The 22,751-nt window shown below is 42.2% G+C and overlaps 1 protein-coding gene across 1 annotated transcript in view; it reads right to left on the bottom strand.

The window, feature by feature from the left end:
* Nucleotides 1-22,751, bottom strand: part of LOC140480292 (uncharacterized) — a 142,495-nt gene that overhangs the window by 27,068 nt on the left and 92,676 nt on the right. The window contains exons 17-18 of the mRNA XM_072574996.1: nucleotides 20,809-20,826; nucleotides 13,567-13,593 (exon numbers count right to left, since the gene is read on the bottom strand). Of these exons, the coding sequence (XP_072431097.1) occupies nucleotides 13,567-13,593; nucleotides 20,809-20,826 (45 nt within the window). The remainder of the gene's footprint in view (nucleotides 1-13,566; nucleotides 13,594-20,808; nucleotides 20,827-22,751) is intronic.

Raw genomic sequence — 22,751 nt, 5'->3', positions numbered from 1 at the left:
CTGTATCATTGCCTTCAATCTCATCACACATTCTTTAAAATGCTGTTGATTCAACTTAGCTGGAGTGTGTTGAGCCTATTGGTAATCTCTCAAAACTGATGCCATTTTGAGGTGTACCCTTGTTCCTGTGCAGTGATTATGACCACTTGAAGGGCCAGTCCCTCTGACTCATAAGGCTGGCTTCTTCTGAGACACTGTACCCTTACACAGGTCCTCAAAGAAGAGGAGACTATGGGAGACACAGACTTTAGAAGATCAGTTTGAAGTTAAGATCCAGGGTATTAGCAGAGCCTGCGTTACTGGCCCCAATGAGAAAGTGAGGGAGATGGGGTCAGGGGTTTGAGAGGACATGGCTAAGGGTAAAGGCAGGTATGATCTTGGGGAGGAATGCCTCTGATTGGCACAAAGGACCCTCCAAGTTGATCCACCCACTTCTAGGCTGATGCAGGCTTGTGGGGTAATATCTGGGTGGTGTGAACTTCTCCCTCTCACTACATGTAGAAATGTAGTCAGGTTTGAAAGAATAAAAGTGTTGTAGGTGTGAGCTGAGGACCTTAAGTGACAAATTAATGGCTTCAATAGGTGTAAAGGTGAATGGGTGAAGGGTTGTTCTTTGATGGGGTGAATTTAATTGCAGTTTTAAAATAGACATTTACAGGTTCTCAGTTGAGCTAATTAATTAGACTATGATTTAATTTGGTTTAGTCTGAATTTAATCTGAATTGGGGTCACAAAGGTGAACTTGTTGAGTGTTGCTCTGCCTGTACTGTAGTGCTGCTTTGTTGTATTTTACTGTAACTGGAGTTGGCAAAACAGGGAGAAAGTGATCAGTCCCTCTTTTTGTTTGATTGGTATGTACTTGCACAATATTCAGCACCATTTGCAACTTCACAGATATGGAAGTAGATAAACACCAGCTACAAGAGCACATCAGAGGTTAGGTATACTGCGGCATGTAACCTACTTTCTGAGTCCCTAAAGCCTGTCCACCATCGATAAGGTATACGTTAGGATTATGATGGAATACTCCTCACTTGCCTGCTCCAGCAATACCCAAGAAGCTTGAAACCATGCAGGACAAAGTAGCCCACTTGATTGGCACCACATCCACTAACATTCATTCCCTTTATCACTGATGTTCAGTACTAGCAGTGTGTACTACCTACAAGATGCATTTCAGAAATTCACCAAACTTGCAAACACAGCACCTTCTAAGCACTTTCATCCAGAAGGACAAGGGCAGCAGATACTGGGAACACCTTCATTTGCAGTTTCGCTCTAAGCCACTCACTATCCTGGTGGGAAATCTATTACCATTTCTTCACTATCTTGGGTCAAGATCCTGGAATTCCCTCCATAATGGAATTGCAGTTCAACTCACAGCAGATGGGTTGCAATGATTCAGGAAGGCAGCTCACCACAACCTTCCCAAGGCCAACTAGGGATTGTCAATAAATACTGGCCAGCCAGCGATGCCCACATCCCACCAGTGATTTTTTTTTTTAAAAACTTCTGCTGTTTAAAATAGACATAAGATCTTAGGAAATTTGGAAAAATTAGTGGAGAGGGGCTTTAAGGAACTTAAAGCCACAACACTTGAGGTTAGACTGCGAGTGAGGAGAATCTGAGTTGAGCAATGTAAAATGTCTAAAGGGAGCATCCCAGAGTTCATGGATTCCACATATACCGCTCAACAAAACTTCAACCTGATCAGCACTTGTCCTGCAGGCATCCGATTAGACAAGAAAATACAAATTAAAGCAATCAACAAATGCTGTTGCCCATTGTCTGTGGCATAGTGGTAACATTCCCACCAGTAAGCCAGAGGGCCTACAGTCAAGTGAAACTTAATGCAGAGGGATGTTGAAACATGTCTGAAGCAGTTAATCTTCAAAACAATATACACAGAGAACATAGAACGTTACAGCGCAGTACAAACCCTTCGGTCCTCGATGTTGTGCCGACCTGTGAAACCAGTCTGAAACCCATCTAACCTACACTATTCCATTCGCATTCATATGTTTATCCAATGGCCATTTAAATGCCCTTAAAGCTGGCGAGTCTATTACTGTCGCAAGTAGGGTGTTCCACGCCCCTACTACTCTCTGAGTAAAGAACCCACCTCTGGCACCTGTCCTATATCTATCACCCATCAATTTGATGTTATGTCCCCTCATGCTAGACATCATCATCTGAGGGAAAAGGCTCTCACTGTCCACCCTATCTAATCCTCTGATCATCTGCCTTATTACCACTTAGTACTTGTTTCACCAAACTAACCCTCTGTGGTAGGACTCTTATGGTGCAGTCAGAGCATCCTTACCTCTGGACAGTAGGTCTAGGTTCAAGTCTTGAAACAGAAACTAAGTGCTGTAGAAAGAGAGGCAGCATTTGTAATTTGAGTCCAGTGACTCTTCATCAGAACAGAACTGAAGTAGAACTGTTTAAACTCACTCAGCAGGGGTTTGGGAACCAGAGGTGTAGTTACAGTGCACAGGAGGATGAGAGTAGGAAGGACAGGGACAGGATTTCAGGGTCACAGGAATGTGATGGCAGACAGCAAACTGGTCTGAAGTGTGTTTACTTCAACGCCAGAAATATCTGAAATAAGGTAGGTGAGCTTGCAGCATGGATAGGTACCTGAACTTCGATGTTGTGGCCATTTCGGAGACATAGATAGAGCAGGGTGAGGAATGGATGTTGCAGGTTCATTAAGAACAGGTAAGGTGGTAAAAGAGGGGGAGGTGTGGCCTTGTTAGTCAAGGATAGTATAACAGTGGCTGAGAGAACTTTTGATGAGGACTCGTCTACTGAGGTGGTGTGGGCTGCGGTTAGCAACAGGAGATGAGAGGTCACATTGCTTGGAGTTTTATACAGGCCTCCACAGATTTCCAGGGAGGTGGAAGAGAGGATTAGCAAAATTATTCTGGTTAGGAGTGAAAGGAACAGGGTGGTCATTATGGGGGACTTTAACTTCCCCAACATTGACTGGAAATGCTATAACTCTAGTACGTCAGAGGAATAGGTTTTTGTCCAATGTGTACAGGAGGGTTTCCTGACACAGTATGTCGAAGGGTAGACAAGAGGGGAGGCCACACTGGATTTGGTGCTTGGTAATGAACTAGACCAGGTGTTTGATTTAGTTGTAGGTGAGCACTTTGGAGAGAGTGACCATAATTCAGTTATGTTTAGCTTAGCGATGGAAAGAGATAGGTACATGCCACAGGTCAAGAGTTATGGATGGGGCAAGGGCAATTATAATGTGAATAGGCAAGAATTAGGATGCATAGGATGGGGTAGAAAAATACACAGGATGCAGACAATGGAAATGTGGAGCTGGTTTAAGGAACAGATATTGCATGTCCTTGATAGGTATGTCCCTGTCAGACAGGGAGGGAGTGATAAGGTAAGGGAACCGTGGTTTACTGCAGAAATTGCATCTCTTGTAAAGAAGAAGAAAGGAGGCTTATGTGTTGATGAGGCAAGATGGTTCAGATGAGGCAATGGAGAAACACAGATAAGCTAGGAAGGATTTAAAGAGAGAGTTAAGAAGAACAAAGAGAGGACACAAGCAGTCTTTAGCAAACAGAATAAAGGAGAACCCTAAAGATTCAAAGTTTGGTAGAAGATTTGTAGCTCGGGTGCTCGTTGTTGTGGTTCTGTTCGCCAAGCTGGGAATTTGTCTTGCAAACGTTTCGTCCCCTGTCTAGGTGACATCCTCAGTGCTTGGGAGCCTCCTGTGAAGCGCTTCTGTGCTGTTTCCTCCGGCATTTATAGTGGCCTGTCTCTGCCGCTTCCGGTTGTCAGTTCGAGCTGTCCACTGTAGTGGCCGGTATATTGGGTCCAGGTTGATGTGTTTGTTGATAGAGTCTGTGGATGAGTGCCTCATCCACAGATTCTATCAACAAACACATCAACCTGGACCCAATATACCGGCCACTACAGTGGACAGCTCGAACTGACAACCGGAAGCGGCAGAGACAGGCCACTATAAATGCCGGAGGAAACAGCACAGAAGCGCTTCACAGGAGGCTCCCAAGCACTGAGGATGTCACCTAGACAGGGAATGAAACGTTTGCAAGACAAATTCCCAGCTCGGCGAACAGAACCACAACAACCCTAAAGATTTCTATAGGTATGTGAGGAATAAAAGGATGATTAGGGTAGGAATAGGGCCAGTCAAAGACAGAAGTGGGAAGTTGAGTGTGGACCCTGTGGAGATTGAAGAGGTGCTAAACGAACATTTCTCATTGGTTTTTACTCAGGAAAAGGATAATATTGTAGAGGAGAAGAATGAGGTACGAGATATTAGACTAGAAATGATCAAGGTTAATTACGAAAGGTGTAATCAATTCTAGAAGGAATGAAAGTAGACAAGTCCCCTGGGCCGGATGGGTTTTAGACCTGAAAATATGTTGCTGGAAAAGCACAGCAGGTCAGGCAGCATCCAAGGAGCAGGAGAATCAATGTTTCGGGCATAAGCCCTTCTTCCTGAAGAAGGGCTTATGCCCGAAACGTCGATTCTCCTGCTCCTTGGATGCTGCCTGACTTGCTGCGCTTTTCCAGCAACACATTTTCAGCTCTGATCTCCAGCATCTGCAGTCCTCGCTTTCTCCCGGATGGAATTTATCCTAGAATTCTCTGGGAAGCTAGGGAGGAGATCACAGAGCCTTTGGCTTTGATATTTGAGTCGTCATTGTCTACAGGTTTAGTACCAGAGGACTGGAGGATTGCAAATGTTGTGTCCTTGTTCAAGAAGGGCAGTAGAGATGACCCAGGTAATTATAGACCAGTGAGCCTTACTTCTGTTATAGGAAAGGTTTTGGAAAGGATTAAAAGAGATAAGATTTATAATCATCTAGCAAGCAACAATTTGATTTCAGATAGTCAATACGGTTTTGTCAAGGGTAGGTTGTGTCTCACAAACCTCATTGAGTTTTTTGAGAAGGTGACCAAGGATGTAGATGAGGGTAGGGTAGTTGACATGGTGCACATGGACTTTAGTAAAGCCTTTGATAAGATTCCACACGGTAGGCTGTTGGAGAAAATGCAGAGGCATGGAATTGAGGGTGATTTAGCAGTTTGGATTAGAAACTGGCTTCCTGAAAGAAGGCAGCGAGTGGTGATTGATGGAAAATATTCAGCCTGGAGTCCGGTTACTAGTGGTGTGCCACAAGGATCTGTTTTGGGAGCACTGCTGTTTGTCATTTTTATAAATGACTTAGACACAGGCATAGATGGATGGATTAGTAAATTTGCAGACAACACTAAAGTCGGTGGAGTAATGGACAGTTTGGAAGAATGTTATTGGTTGCAGGGGGACTTGGATAAACTGCAGAATTGGGCAGAGGTGGCAAATGGACTTCAATGCAGCTAAATGTGAGGTGATGCACTTTGGGAAGAGTAACAGGGGGACAGAGTACTGGGTCAATGGAAAGATTCTTGGTAGTGTGGATGTGCAGAGGGATCTTGGAGTCCATGTACATAGATCCCTGAAAGTTGCCATCCAGGTGGATAGTGCTGTTAAGAAGGCATATGGTGTGTTAGGTTTCATTCGTAGAGGGATTGAGTTTGGGAGTCACAATATCATGCTGCACCTATACAAAACGCTAGTGCAGCCACACTTGGAATATTGTGTACAGTTCTGGTCCCCATCCTTTGGGAAGGATGTGGAAGCATTGGAAAAGGTGCAAAGGAGATTTACCAGGATGTTGCCTGGTCTGGAGGGAAGCTCTTATGAGGAAAGGCTGAGAGACTTGGGTCTGTTCTCATTGGAAAGAAGAAGGCTAAGAGGGGATTTGATAGAGACGTACAAGATGTTCAGAGGATTAGATAGGGTAGACAGTGAAAGTCTTTTTCCTAAGATGATGACGTCAGCTTGTACGAGGAGCATAACTACAAATTGAGGGGTGATAGATTTAAGACAGATGTCAGAGGCAGGTTCTTTAGGCAGAGAGTGATAAGGGCATGGAATGCCCTACCTGCTAATGTAGTCAACTCAGCCACATGAGGGAGATTTAAACAATCCTTAGATAAGCACATGGATGATTTTGGGATAGTGTAGGGGGATGAGCTGAGAACAGTTTACAGGTTGATGCAACATCGCGATCTGAAGGGCCTGTTCTGCGTTGTATTGTTCTATGTTCTAATGAAGAGTGACTGGACTTGAAAAGTTAACTCTGCTTCTCTCTACAAATGTTGCCAGACCTGTAGAGATTCTCAAGCACTTCCTGTTTTTATTTCAAATGTCAGGATCTACAATTCTTTGTTTCAATTCTAGGTTCAAGTCCTACCTGCAAAGATGTTTCATAACACGTCTGACCGGGTTAATTAAGAAATACCGATAAGAGAGGATCAGAAACACAGGTTCGGACGAAGAGTCATTCGACCCGCATCATTAACTCCGATTTCTCTCCACAGATACTGCTGAGCTTTTACAGCAATTTCTGTTTTTATTCGGGAACACAAGGGTTCAGAAGATATATAATGCAATACAACACACAACCAGCAATTTGTAACATAAGGCAATAAACACATACAACAATGAAGATAATAAAAAGTACAAATGATCGAATATGCAGACATGCATGGGTGGATGAACACTGGTATAGAATATAGGATATAATGAAAGTTATCTCACTGTAAATCACTATGTCCCATGTTATTCAGCTATAAATGATTTAATATTGTATTCGGTAAAAATACAAAATGCATGTAAGAGGCTGACAGTGTGTAAAATCATTTGGAACAAATATGTTGAAATTCAACAGAAAATTTTATGATGATCTTGAAGAAACTTAAGGTTTAGGCATTTCTTGAGATGAAAAATAATTTACAACAGTCTATTTGCTACAGATAACTATCATTAGCAAGTATAAAGACAGTTGGGTGCAGAAAAGGCTAGACATGATCAATTATCCTGTGGAAACCAATTGGTAGGAATTTATGTCATAGGTTAGAGCCCCAGTATCATTCAAATGCAAGTCCCAAGCCCATACTGTGTTAGGAATAATCACCTGGCAGTGATTTGGCCTTGCTTGGCCAACTGTGACTAGATAGTGTTAATAAGGCTAAGAGAGAATGCTTCCATCATGAGGTGAAGTTGGATGGGTCTCCCTGGATCACATACTTCCTGGTCTGCCTCATTTCACTTGGCCTTTGATCCCTGACATAAATTGATTAGATTCCCTATAGTGTGGAAACAGACCATTTAGCCCAACAAGTCCACACCGACCCTCTGAAGAGGAATCCACACAGACCTATCCCCCTACCCTATTATTCTACACTTAATCCTGACTAATGCACCTAAATTCGATGGGTAATTTAGCACAGCCAATTCACCTGACCTGAACATCTTTGGATTGTGGGAGGAAACCCATGCAGACACGGGGAGAATGTGCAAACTCCACACAGACAGTCGCCTGAGGGGGGAATCGAACCTGGGTCCCTGGCGCTGTGAGGCAGCAGGGCAAACCACTGAGCCCCATGGCACCCAAAAATTAAAAATGAGATTTTAATAACTTAGGTTTGGCCAGTCAAGCATGAAGCTGACTTGGCCATCCCAAAGTTGATTTGTGGATAAACTATTGGCAATAAATCAGCAAGCAAGTAGTCCAACATTATGTTGCACCCACCTCCACTCTAGCTGCACATTGACAAAAAGTTCTGTCCAATGGCATCAAGGGCAAGGATGTTGTGTATTGAGAAGCAATGATTTAAGTGAGTCTAGTTGGATCCCATGAGCTAAAACCTTGGGTCTGTTTGAAATCCAGAAGACCATAAGACATAGGAGTAGAAGTAAGACATTCAACCCATTGAGTATGCTTCATCTTTCAATGAGATCACAGCTAATCTGATAATCCTCAATTCAGTTTTCTTGCCATTTCCCCATAACCTTTGATTCCCTTACCGATTTAAATTGATTTGATGTGATTTATTATTGTCACACATACATAAGTACAGTGTCAAGTTTTGGTTTGCATGCAGTACAGACAGATCATACCATACAAATATCATAGAGTGATTGATCATTGTGGGGAATACAAAGTCACTGTTGCAAAGAAGGTGCACAAAAAAGCAAGATCAATCTTCCATTTGAAATTTGAGAGGTCCATTCACAAGTCTAATAACAGCAGGGAAGAAGCTTGTCTTGAACCTGTTGACATGCATGTTTAAGCTTTTGTATCTTCTGCCTGACTGAAGAATTTGGAAGAGGTTATAACCAGGGTGGGAGGGGTCTTTGATGATTATGGCTGCTTTCTGAGGCATCAAGAAGTGTAGATGGAATCAATGGATGGAAGGTTGGCTTGAGTGATGTTCTGTGTTGTGTCCACAATTTTCTGTAGTTTCTTATTGTCATGGGCAAAGCAGCTGCCGTACCAAGCCGTGATGCATCCAGGTAGAATGCATCTGTAAAAGCCAGTGAGGGTCCTTCTGGACAGGCTGAATTTCCTCAACCTCCTGATTAAAGAACTGCCTGTATCAGTCTTTAACAAACTTAACAAACCAACATAGACAGCCCTCTGTAGTAAAGAATTCTCCAGGTTCACCACCATCTCAAGAAGAAATTCCTCGTCATCTCTGTATTAAAACTATGATTCTTATTCTAAGATTATGCCCTCTGATCCTAGACGGTCTCCTAAGAATCCTGTATATTTCAATAAGGTTGCCTTTTTGGTGCATTGTGCATAGTATTAGTGAGGGGGGGGGGGGGGGGGGGAATGCTGAAGGATATCAGTATTGGGATGCTGCTCATGCAGCTGGTCATCTTATGGGACCTGGGAAGGTAACCTGCTACCAGTGGGAAAGTAGGAAAATAGATTCATGAAGAGAACTGTAGGAGACTGACAGGGCTTTTCCAATCAGCCTCTGATTTCCCAATACGATGAGGACAGATCAACCACCTAACAGCTGGCACTTAGTGGCAGACAGGGGTGCCGGTGGCAGAGGACGTTCTACATGCAGTCTCTCTGCACGCCTGGACAAAGGCACAGTCAAGAGTCATTCTAAACAGGGATTCTCCATCTCCATGTCTCATCCCACATTCCTGGCTTCCTCTTATAATTTTTTTTTAAATTGACATTTTTATAAACTGCCCCCTTTTACTGACACTACATCTGGATGCTTCTTCAAAGCTCAAGGCCTCTGATTGGTCATAGAGAGTCATAGAGATGTACAGCATAGAAACAGACCCTTCGGTCCAACCCGTCCATGCCGACCAGATATCCCAACCCAATCTAGTCCCACCTGCCAGCACCCGGTCCATATCCCTCCAAACCCTCCCAATTCATAATACCCATTCAAACGTCTCTTAAACATTGCAATTGTACCAGCCTCCACCACTTCATCTGGCAGCTCCTTCCATACACGCACCGCCCTCTGTGTGTAAAAGTTGCCCCATAGATCTCTTTTATATCTTTCCACTCTCACCCTAAACCTATGCCCTCTAGTTCTAGACTCAGGGAAAAGAGTCTATTTATCTCATCCACGCCCCTCATGACTTTGTAAGCCTCTATAAGATCACCCCTCAGCCTCCGACGCTCCAGGGAAAACAGTCCTAGCCTGTTCAGCCTCTCCCTATAGCTCAAATCTTCCAATCCTAGCAACATCCTTGTAAATTTTTTCTGAATCCTTTCAAATTTCACAACATCTTTCCGATAGGAAGAGCAGAATTGCACGCAATATTCCAACACTGGCCGAACCAATGTCCTGTACAGCCGCAACATAACCTCCCAACTCCTGTATTCAATACTTGGAGAAATTGCAGAGGCATGGAATTGAGGATGATTTAGCAGTTTGGATTAGAAACTGGCTTTCTGAAAGAAGGCAGCGAGTGGTGGTTGATGGAAAATATTCAGCCTGGAGTCCAGTTACTAGTGGTGTTTTGGGACCACTTCTGTTTGTCATTTTTATGAATGACTTAAACGCAGGCATAGGTGAATGGATTAGTAAATTTGCAGACGACACTAAAGTCGGTGGAGTAGTGGATAGTGTGGAAGAATGCTACAGCTTGCAGGGGGACTTGGATAAACTGCAGGATTGGGCTGAGAGGTGGCAAATGGAGTTCAATGCAGACTAAATGTGAGATGATGCACTTTGGGAAGAATAACAGGAAGGCAGAGTACTGGGTCAATGGAAAGATTCTTGGTAGTGTGGAGGTGCAGAGGGATCTTGGAGTCCATGTACATTGATACCTGAAAGTTGCCACCCGGGTTGATAGTGCTGTTAAGAAGGCATACGGTGTGTTAGGTTTCATTCGTAGAGGGACTGAGTTCCGGAACCGCAATATCATGTTGCAACTATACAAAATTTTGGTGCGGCCACACTTGGAATATTGTGTACAGTTCTGGTCCCCATATTTCGGGAAGGATGTGGAAGCATTGGAAAAGATGCAGAGGAGATTTACCAGGATGTTGCCTGGTCCAAAGGGAAGATCTTATGAGAAAAAGCTGAGAGACGTGAACCTGTTCTCATTGGCAAGAAAAAGGCTTAGAGGGGATTTGATAGAGACATATAAGATGATCAGAGAATTAGATAGAGTAGACAGTGAAAGTCTTTTTCCCAGGATGATAACATCAGTGTGTATGAGGGAGCATAACTACAAATTGAGGGAGCAATAGATTTAAGACAGATGTCAGAGGCAGGTTCTTTATGCAGAGAGTGGTAAGGGCATGGAATGCTAATATAGTCAACTCAGCCACATTGGGGAGATTTAAGTAGTCGTTAGATAAGCACATGGATGATTTTGGGATAGTGTAGGGAATGAGCTGAGAATAGTTCACAGGTCGGCGCAACATCAAGGGCCGAATGGCCTGTTCTGCACTGTGTTGTTCTATGTACTCTGACCAATAAATGAAAGCATACCAAACACTTTCTTCACTATTATCTACCTGTGACTCCACTTTCAAGGAGCTATGAACCTGCACTCCAAGATCTCTTTGTTCAGCAATACTCCCTAGAACCTTACCATTAAGTGTATAAGTTCTGCTAAGATTTGCTTTCCCAAAATGCAGCACCTCGCATTTATCTGAATTAAACTCCATCTGCCACTTCTCAGCCCATTGACTCATCTGGTCAAAGATCCTGTTGTAATCTGAGGTAACCTTCTTCGCTGTCCACGATACCTCCAATTTTGGTGTCATCTGCAAACTTACTAACTGTACCTCTTATGCTCACATTCAAATCATTTATGTAAATGACAACAAGTAGAAGACCCAGCACCAAACCTTGTGGCACTCCACTGGTCCTCTAGTTTAAATCTCATTGTAATTTCCAGGTTCACTCTCCTGTACATTCTAACTTTAATCAGCTAACAGAAGGGTCTCAGAACCAAATTCAAAGTGATCTCCACATCCATAATGGAAATTCAGATCCATGAGTATAGATTTCAGAAACTGGCACAAAGTTTTGCTTCAGAGATGATTGGATAGAGTCATAAAATTGCCTTATAAGTTTAGTACCTGAGTAAAAATACACTTCTAAACATTTTGCATTCAAATGAGGTATTATTGACCAACCATAGCAGAATATCGTGCCTTTTACAAGTTGGGGGCAGGCCCTCTACTTTATCGTCGTGTCAGGTTAGGCCCCAAACCTGGCTTCTTGCTACCTTTGTAATGAAGTTACAGTATTTCCATGAAGTGAATTTGACAGGTCAATGCAAGGTAAGAAGATAGAATGAATATTGCAAGTGCCATGGGCTTGAATAACCAAATATATTTTCAAAGAACAAGAAACAGTACAACATAGGAACAGGCCCGTCAGCAAACCAAGCCTGCGCCAACACATGTGTCTTTCTCAACTTTTTCTCCTGTATTCTCCATAGTATTATCAGATCCTTTTAATTTATTGCTGCAGTATTGTAAAATTTCAGCTGGTGTTTCTCCCAACAAACAATCACAACTTCACCTGAAATCCTAGTGTAATGACATAAACAGCTTTTTAACTTATAGCCCCCAGTTCCAGCTACACATTCAACGAGGTCAAAAATGCAACAGATACTTTTAAAGAATCCTGTGACAATTCTGTCCCATTGTCAACTGGATCAACAAATGCAGACATCAACAATTTCAATGATAAGGTTTTGTGGCTCTGTGATAGTCTTCCCTACCTCGAGGTCAGAATGTCTGGGTTCAAGTCTCACCTACCCCAGACTTATGCTATAATGTGTCTCAGTAGGTTGATTAAAATATCTACAATAGAAATAGTTGCAGATCGAGTAAGCTCAAATGCAGAAACTATTTAAATATAATAATAGCTGGAGTGAGCTACTGTTGGACCTGGAGCGTGCACTGAAATACCAACATACCTTGATTTCTTTTAAATGCTCATGTAAATATTGTTATTGTGTGGTGGCAGTATATAGAAATTCTTCAATGCGATTTAATGGCAGTATTTGTCTATCAAAGCATTCCTCATTTCTAAACTTACGTTTCTCAGCCAAGCTTGTCTCACTACAACTTGCAGTCGCTGCTAATGAGTAACAAAAAAGGTCAGTACAAAGTAAATTCCACTGCTGACAGAACATAAGGCAATTTTGTTCCCAAACCTTTTGAAAATATTGAATTAGTCTGGAGTACAACTTCATACATAATAATACTCTAATATCCTGCCCAAATTACCATTTTCCATGTTTGCTGTTGAATATGGATGACACTGCCAAGGCTGCAATAAAAGCCCATGCCTAGTTGCCCAGTGAAGGTGTAGATGGGGCTTTTCTTTGACCTGCTTAACTTTTTAACAGTGGTGGTACTCACACATTAACATTATCACAAGGAAAAAACTTGGATTTATATCATCCCTTTCACACCTAAGGACACCTCAAAACGCTTTATAGATGATGATGTTTGAAGTGTAGTCACTGACATAATGTAGGCAGCCACTCTCTGATGGTGATAGTAACCAGATCATTTTCAGCTGAGGCCAAGACAGCAGACAGATGGCCTCTGTACCTTTTTGGGGGCAGATACATGGGCCATCTATCCATTTGAGAGGGCAGAGACAATTTCAATTCAATGCTGCATCTGAAAGATGACACTCTACATATTACTGCACTGGAAATTGTCTTGGATTAGTGGTGCTGGAAGAGCACAGCAGTTCAGGCAGCATCCTTGGATGCTGCCTGAACTGCTGTGCTCTTCCAGCACCACTGATCCAGAATCTGGTTTCCAGCATCTGCAGTCATTGTTTTTACCTCACTGGAAATTGTCAGCTGAGATACTGTGCAAAAATCTCTGGAACTTAAACCCATGTCATTCTGACCTGAGATGAAGATTAATAGTGCCGTGATTGACACATGTAAATCATGACATCTAAAGCCAGTCGGTCATCCTAATATCCACACCTTGCAGTGTTTCCCTGCAAAGAAGGCTGGACAAACCACTTCTTCAGACAACTAGAACTGAGGCAATGGCCACTAGAGAGCAGATAACTCAATTTGTATCGGAATCAAGTTTGGGCTGTTTTGGTCTGTAAGATATTTATGCCTCTATTAATTATGTTATTAGCATTTTGCATAATGCTTTTAAAAACACAACCAAACTTTCACTTGTCAAATTGTTAACTTACCACCTCCCTCTGCTCCTTCAGGTGGCTCTACAAGAAAGAACAAAGCAATAAATTAACACAAAACATCCATAATAAAGATAACTACAAGACAGAAAATATTTAATATTTGTGTTAAAAGCAAAGTATTGGACAATTTACAGATGATGTAGCTGAGAGCTGTGCATGAGTATCCTGAAGAATCCCCATCACAGCAAATTCTGAAGAACTTACCTCGCAAGTTAAAGATTCCACAGGGCACTTTCCCTCTCTCCTGGAACTCTCCATTTAAATCAGAGAATTTATCAGATACTGATGAAATTATGTAAATAATTACGCAGGAAAGTTAAGATATTAAGTAGATAGTCGAACCCCTGAGTGACTATTCATCTATTCAAATTAATCACATTGGAGGTAGTGGCATAGCAGTAATGTCATGATACTAGCAATTCAGAACCTGAAAGTAATATCCTGGGGACAAGAACTCAAATCCAGTCATGGCAGATGGTCAATTTCAATTTTGGTAAAGTGGCAATAGTCTGGAATTTAAAATATCCAACGTAACAACCGTCAATTGTTGTAAAATCGAGATCCAACCTTCCAACTCAGCACCACCTTCTTGACCTGTCCCACCTGTTCATCTTCATTCTCACCTATCCACACCATCCTCCCTATCGACCCTATCACAATCCCTCTCCACCTGCATTCACCCATCGCCTTCCCAGCTACCTTCCCTGGTGTTGTCTACATGTGATGCCAGACCTACAGTGGTGACTTTTAACCACCGTCTGGGCAAGTGAGGATGGGCAATAAATTCCCTAACTAGTGACACCCATGTGTGAGTCATGTATGGCACATACATGTTTCACAAACTCTCAACTATAATTCCCAAAGATGACAAACTCCCCAGACCCTACACTGACAACCCCTTCTCTCCCTTTGGGACCTGACACCTCTTTTCTTGACCATACCTGACAGCCTCTTCCTCCAGTCTTGAACAGTCCTTCCTCTGCTCCAAACTCTGCCTCCCCACCACACCGCCCCAAACACCCTTTCCCTGCTCCAGACCCAGCACATCCTTTCTCTCTCTCAGAACCACAGCCCCAACCCTCTGCTCTGGACCTGCTACATTCCCCACTCTGGAACTAGTGGCCTTCATTCCCCAGCTTCAGGCCCATCAGCTCTCTCCTACTTAAGAATGTTCTGGAGATAATCTACATACACTCCCAAGATTCCCTTTTGCCAGACACGATACTCACTCATTGGAATTGATATTTCCCACCCAGTCTAACTGAAACATTCATTACCTACCTGGTCCCCTTGCCATGATGAATCATGGCAACTTACTCCTGGCATCTTACCTGCTAGTCACTTGGTACCCGATCTACCTGGCACTCCGCATCCTTTACCAACCTGCAACCTTTATTCCAGCCTCCCAATAACCAACTTACCTGGCACCCTTTCCAGTTGACTGCTGTGAAAAGGGGGCATGGTTTGCCTTCCCTAACAATGAGGAAACGTTTAGAGTAGAAATCTGCCTTTCTAAAGACATCTTGATCGGAATCTTATAGAAATACAGAAACACAGACGACAGGGGCAGGAGTGGGCCCCTCCAGCCTGCAATACCATTCAATATGATCCTGGCTGATCATGCAATCTCAATATCCCATTCTCACTTTTTCTCCATATCCCTTGATTCCTTTAGCTGCAAGGGTGACACCTCACTCCCTCTTGAATGTATCTAATGAACTGGTACCAACAGCTTCCTGTGGGAGAGAATTCCACAAGTTCACAACTCTCTGAGTGAAGAAATTCTTCCTCATCTTAGGCCTGAATGGCTTACTACTTATTCTTAGACTGTGACCCCTAGTTCTGGACTTCCCTGGGATGGCGATAGAAGGAAATAGGTGGGGGATGATTGTGATAGGTCGGTGAGGAGGGTGGAGCCGATAGGTGGGAAGGAAGATTGGATGGAGGTGAGGGAGGAGATGTGGGCACCCCTTGTGGCAGTAAAGGTCCAAGGCCTCAAAAGATATTTTCACATCCAGCAGAGATATTTCTGTACATCCATCCATCCAGCTCATCTACTGTGTCCATTTCTCTCAATGTGGTCTCCTTTATATCAGGGAGACAGGATGCCAACTCATGGAGCGTCTCGGGAACATCTCTGGGACACACAGACCCAACAACCCCACTGCTCTGAGGCCGATCACTTCAACTCACCCTCCCATTTCACCAAGGATATGTAAGCACTGGGCCTCCTCCACAGCCAAATCCAAGCCACCCAGGACTAGAGAAGGAAAGCCTCATTTTCCACCTTGGGACCCCCCAACCACATAGCGCCAATGTCAATTTCACTAGCTTCCGAATCTCCCCTCACCTCACCTCATCCCAGATCCAACCCTCCAACTCAGCACAGCCCTCTTGACCTGTCCCACCTGTTCATCTTCATTCTCACCTATCCACTCCATCCTCCCTACCAACCCTATTACAATCCCCCTCCACCTGCATTTACCTATCGCCTTCCCAGCTACCTTCCCCCCTCAGCCCGAACCCACCCCACTATTTGTCACTCAGCCCCCTTCCGCCCTCCTCCCCCACCCATATTCCTGATGAAGGGCTTACGCCTGAATATTGACTCTCCTGCTCCTGGGATGCTGCTTGACCTGCTGTGCTTTTCCAGCGCCACATCTTTTGACTCTGACTCTCCAGCTTCTGCAGCCCTCACTCTCTCCTGTATAACCGCATCAGAGATTTCTATTTTCGCAAAATAAAACAGGCAATCTGTGTGAAACTGCCACTCCATGGAAAATCCAGATACAGAATTAGCATTAGAATCTCTGCAATGTGGAAACAAGCTATTTGGCCCAACAAGTCCACACTGACCCTCTGAAGAGTAACCCACCCAGACACAATTGGTCTGCCATCACTTTAATCTTACTCTGTCTCTGACTACAAGGGTCCTAGATTTATCTTCACTAACCTTTTACTCTTTACATACCTATAGAGGTTTTTACAATCAGTTTGTAAATTCCATGCAAGCTTACACTTGTACTCTATCTTTCCTCGCTTAATTAATCCCATTTTCTTGCTTTGCTTAAATCTAAACTGCTCTCAATTCTCAGGTTTGATATGCTGTTTTTGGTCAATTTGTATGCCAATTTGTAATTCTAATATTACACCAAATTTCCCTTATTAGCTGCAATCAGGCCAGATAGGAATAAAGAATTGTTGCAGTTCTTCCATGCACCCTTTGAAAGAGGGTGATGGAGGAGGGTTGTTTTTCAGACTGGAGGCCTGTGACCACAAGGATCAGTGCTGGGTCCATTACTTTTCGTCATTTACATAAATTATTTGGATGTGAACATAGGAGTTATAGTTAGTTAAGTTTGCAAATGACACTAAAATTGGAGGTATGGTCAACATCGAAGAAGGTTACCTCAGAGTAAAACAGGATCTTGATCAGATGAGCCAATGGACTGAGGAGTGGCAGATGGAGTTTAATTTGGATGAATGTGAGGTGCTGCATTTTGGAAGAGCAAATCAGAGCAGGACGTATACACTTAATGGTAAGGTGCTAGGGAGTGTTGCTGAACAAAAAGACCTTGGAGTGCAGGTTCATAGACCCTTGAAAGTAGAGTCGCAGGTAGATAGGATAGCGAAGGAGGTGTTTGGAATGCTTTCCTTTATTGGTCAGAGCATTGATTATAGGAGTTGGGAGGTCATGTTGCAGCTGTACAGGATATTGGTTAAGGCACTTTTGGAGCACTGCATGCAATTCTGGTCTCCTTCGTTGGAGGGTTTGAGCTATAGGGAGAAAGCCGATCGTGGGCCAACGGGCCTGTTCTGTGCTGTACTTTTTTATGCTCTATAGGGAGAGGCTGAATAGGCTGGGGCGGTTTTTCCTGGAGTATCGGAGGCTGAGGGATGGCCATATAGAAGTTAATAAAATCATGAAGGTCACAGATAGGATAAATAGACAAGGTCCTTTCCCTGGGGTTGGGGAGTCCAGAACTAGAGGACATAGGTTTATGGTGAGAAGGGAAAGATATAAAATGGACCTAAGGGGCAACTCATTCACATAGAGGATGGTGTGTGTGTGGAATGAGCTGCCAGAAGCAGCGGTAGAGGCTGGTACAATTACATCATTTAAAAGGCATCTGGATGGGGATATGAATAAGAAAGGTTTAGAGGGATATGGGCCAAGTGCTGGCAAATGGGACTAGATTAGGTTAGGACAGCTGGTCAGTATGGACAAGTTGGACTTAAGGGTCTGTTTCCATGCTGTACATATCTATGACTCGATGTTTATCCACCATTATCCCTTTGAATAATACTCCCCAACTTATAATGTCCAGCTCTCATTTCATGCTATTGTAGTTTCCTCTGTTTAGATTCAGGTTCTTGACACAGAATCAACAATGTCATGCTGCCTTTGAAGAATTATTTTATATTATAATCAGTTTTCCCTCTAGGGACCTCACACACCTAAATTTCAAAAGTTCCTTTCTCATGACACAATATCCAATCTAGGATGGCCTGTTCCCTGGATGGTTTTTCAATGTATTAATCCAAAAAACACGTCATACACACTGCAGGAATTTTTCCTCTCCAATGGTATTTTTATGAATTTGATTTGTCCAATCTACATGCAGATTACAGCTGTCCAATATTACAGCTGTACCTTTATTGCTTACAACTATAATTCATGTTTAATGCTTTCTCCATCAATGCGACTATATTTTGGGGTAAATGTACAAACCTCCTCCTCCACCTCCTCATCTTGGTGTTTCTAAGCTCTACCCATACAGATTCCACTTCACTGGACCTAATATGTTACCTCACTATTGCATTAATATCATCTTTAACCAGAGTAAGCCACTTTGCCCCTCAACCCAACTATGTCATTCCACTTGGACATGGCTAATATTGTAGTTCAACACTTAGATTAGTTCACAGGTCAACGCAACATTGAGGGTCGTAGGGCCTGTTCTGCACTACTGTATTGTTCTATGTTCTATAACACCACTTACCTGCAATATCCCATAACATTCCATATCTTTCATATTTTTAAATCTACCTAACTTTGTACTAAAAAGAACTCAATGATCAGGATTCCACAACCCTACAGGGTACAGAATTCGAAAGTTTCATATCCTTCTGAGTGCAGATAATCCTTCTCATTCATCTTGGATTCATTTTGAGACATATCTCCTGATTCTAGTTCCCCCACCCAAGCCCTGTAAATCGTTTTGTATGCCTCAGTTAGACCATCTTCTAAACTCTGGAGATTACACAGCCTGACAGATTAAGCTCTCCACATAAGATGACCTAATTATGAAATGGAGAAGGCGAGACAATATTTCTGACTGTCACAGTTTATCAAGGGCACTAAAGCAAACACTTAGTAAAATGCAGAGATAGTGAAATCATTTAAAAGCTTTTCAACCACTAGTTCCGATTCTATTTTTTTGAACCTTTATAGTGGACTTTCAGAGAGTATTATAGACAGTTGAGAAAACATAATGAACATTGATGTTTAAATTTTGCCAAATACAAACCAGGAGAACCTACGCTTGCTGTATATCAGAAACAAAAAAAGATATTACTGGAAAGGCTCAGCAGGTCTAACAGCATCTGTGGAGAGAAATCAAAGTTAAAGTTTTGGGTCAGGAACTCCTTTGTCAGAACTAGAATTCTGCCAAACCTGCAGAGTTTTTCTAGCAATTTCTGTTTTTATTTAAATTTTGCTCACTGCAATCAAATACTATATCACAACAAAACCAATTTATACCGGGTTATCAAAACACAAGTAAACACTGGCTTAATTCTTTCTTCATTTCAGATGGAATTTACCATTCTGGCCTTTTATTTAGAGGGTTGAAGGATAATGATGCAGAAGTTATGCTTCAGTTATACAAAACAGTCGTTAGACCCCAGGTGAAGTACTGGTAGCACACCATAGAAAGGTTATATTGGTCTTGGAGGGAGGACAACATAGGTTTCAAAAAATGACACCTGGACTTCTGGGATTCAGTTATGAGGACAGATTAAATTAGGCCTGTTTTGTTGAGAATTTAGAGGTTAAGAGGTGCTCTGACTGAAGTCTTCAAGGTCAAAAAGTGTGGCGGTGGAAAAGCGTCAGACAGCTCAGAAGAGATGTTAGGAAGCACATCGACACACAAAGGATGGTGGATATTTGAAACACTTTTCCAGAAAAGGAAATGGATGCAGGATCAGTTGTTAATTTTAAAACTGAGATGGATTTTATTTTAAGCAAAGGAATTAAAGGATATGGGCCAAAGACAGGTATACAGAGTTGGGCCATTAATCAGCCATGATCTCATTGAATGGTGGAACAGAATGGAGGGGCTGAATGCTGAATGGCCTACTCCTGTTCCTATGTTCCTCTATGATCCTACCTCCTCTGCTCCATGTGCACTTCACACATAATAAAAGCAATTAGTCAGCATGTACCCCCTCCCACACACATAGTGAAACCAACATGAGTACAAATAAGGAATTCTGCAAGTAATATAAGAAAGTAGTGTATGACGAACAGTAGCTCAAACCCACTCTAATGGTCAATAAGCTTATGGCTGATCTATAACAAAGCTCTGTTTTGTTGCCTATTTTCCAAATTCCTTATTGTCTTTGCCCAACTAGGGCTCAAAATTCCTTTGCAAAAACTCTTTTGGAGATTTTCTCAATGGTTCCATTTTGGTTTTCAGGACTCCACTTTTCATTCTCACCAACTTCTTTAGAAGGTGATACATTCACATCGTAGCATTACTTTTGTATCGGTGTTGAATTTTTTTAAGGTTTCTTTCTTTAGATAGAAAGGGACCACAAATACAAAAGGTTGTATGTATACTATTAACCTTGGAATCCATGAGCAAGGAACTGGTATTCAGCTTCTATCAATAATTTTATATCTAAGATGATTTTGTATTTTATTATAAATAAATTTTCCATATTCCATATCCAAAATTAAAATTCTAACCACTCAACACAAGGCAACCCACTGGCATTGAGTTTCACATCTTTTTGCCCACTTATGTTTCACAGGCTCTTTTGCAGATTGCAAGAGTAAATTCTCTTGTCACTCCTGTATATCTTGAACCCTGTACCCAAAAAATACGTGTTAATCTCGTCTTAAATTTCAACTGACCCAACATGTGCAGGCCACAAAATCAGATCTTAATATTGTGTGTGGCACTTTTTAAAAATGCAGCCAAAATTTCAATTCACAAATTTTTAACTTACCACCGCCCTCTGCTCCCTCTGCAAGAGAGAAAAGTACAAGAAATCAGTGCAAATTGTACACAATAAAGCTGTCCAAAATTCCTAAAATATCAAATGTTTCAATGTTGATTTGCAGTACTCAAATTGAAAATGAATATAAAACATAAACAAGACATGGTATTTCAAAGGATAGCTGGAGCCCAAGCTGTAACATTTTAGAGTGTATCCATTTTCACTATCTGTTGTTCAAAATAGCAGCTTTGTAATTTGCAGTTTTCATGCACTGGTTAAGATGCCACCTCTGATTGCTATGATTTAACAAATGTAATAAGCAGCTAATTCCTCAAAAGCAAATAGGACTGTGTAAAGGATATTTTCAGAATAACATTGTATAAGCTCCAATTCCAAGTTTTACATCTTCATAATTGACTTGTCGTGAGCACTATAAACAGCAGTTTAAAGCTCAATGCAGTTCTCATATTTAACTATTGTTTACTGCTTATGTAGTGTAAATATTTTTTCTCACTTATCAACCATAAATGTCTGAACATTCTTCAGGTCCTGCCCATGGACCCAGGCTGTTTCAATAAAAGGAGCAACTGTGTAATCATCAATGAACATCCCATTCCTGACTTTATAATGGAAGGTATATTATTGATTAAACAGCTGAAGATGATTGAGCCATAGACACTTTCTGAGAACCTCTAACAGTGTAGTGTTATCCGGCCTATCATGCCTTCACTTGCTCTTCAAATGAGTATAATTAGCTAGTGCCAATCTTCTGCATTTTATCCATACCCCTGCATTATGCTTATATGCAAATCATCGATCAATGTTAACTTTAATGCCTCAATTGAACCTGCCTCCACTACACCTCCACAACAATGAGATCAAGTGGTACAGGGTCATAGCTCCTTGAAAGTGGAGCCACAAGTAGACAGGATGGTGAAGACGGCTTCCGACATGCTTGCTTTCATTGGTCAGAGCAATATGTATAGTAGTTGTGATGTCTTGTTGCAGATGTACATAACATTGGTGAGGCCACATTTGGAGTACTGCCCGTAGTTCTGGTCACTCGACTATAGAAAGGATATTATCAAACAATGATGTGGCAGTGTCGGTGTTGGACTGGGGTGGACAAAGTTAACAACCACACAACACCAAGTTATAGTCCAACAGGTTTATTTGGAAGTACTAGCTTTCGGAGAGCTGCTCCTTCATCAGGTTAATGGGACATGATCATGAGACACAGAATTTATATCTAAAAGATCATAGTGTCATGTAACTGATACGATATATTGAACACACCTAAATTGCTGTTAAGTCTTTCATCTTTTAGAATGGAATGTCGGTATTGATTTATTAATATGTAAATTTCAGAACTTCTTTCAAGTCACATTCCCAAGATAACTTGTTTTATATAAAAAAGGTGACATCTCAGCTCAGACAATGCATTAGTGTGACATGCAGGCCAGGCCACACTGCAGGTGACCCCACTACATTATACATTTTCACAAACATTTCACGCACAAGCACACTTATGCACATACTCTTACATGCTTCCACACTCACGAAGACTCACTCTCATACACACACTATCTCTCAGACACAGACACATTCACCCAACACACTCTCACCCACACATCCAGGTTTATACTCTGTTACACTCATGCACACATTCTTCAGAGCATGCACACACACACTCACACATTCACGCCTAAACATACACACACATACACACACACCCACACACACACACACACACACACACACACACTCTCTCACATTCTCTCCCAGTCCCTCACACGCACACACACACATAATTCATAGAGTCATAGAGATGTATAGCACAGAAACAGACCCTTCAGTCCAACTCGTCCATGCCGACCAAATATCCCACCCCAATCTAGTCCCACCTGCCCGTATCCCTGCAAACCTTCCCTATTCATATCCCATCCAGATGC

The sequence above is a fragment of the Chiloscyllium punctatum genome, chromosome 8 (assembly GCF_047496795.1).
Source record: "Chiloscyllium punctatum isolate Juve2018m chromosome 8, sChiPun1.3, whole genome shotgun sequence".
Taxonomy (NCBI): Eukaryota; Metazoa; Chordata; class Chondrichthyes; order Orectolobiformes; family Hemiscylliidae; genus Chiloscyllium; species Chiloscyllium punctatum.
The sequence above is the reverse complement of the archived record's forward strand: the minus strand, read 5'-3'. Positions and strand labels throughout refer to the sequence as shown.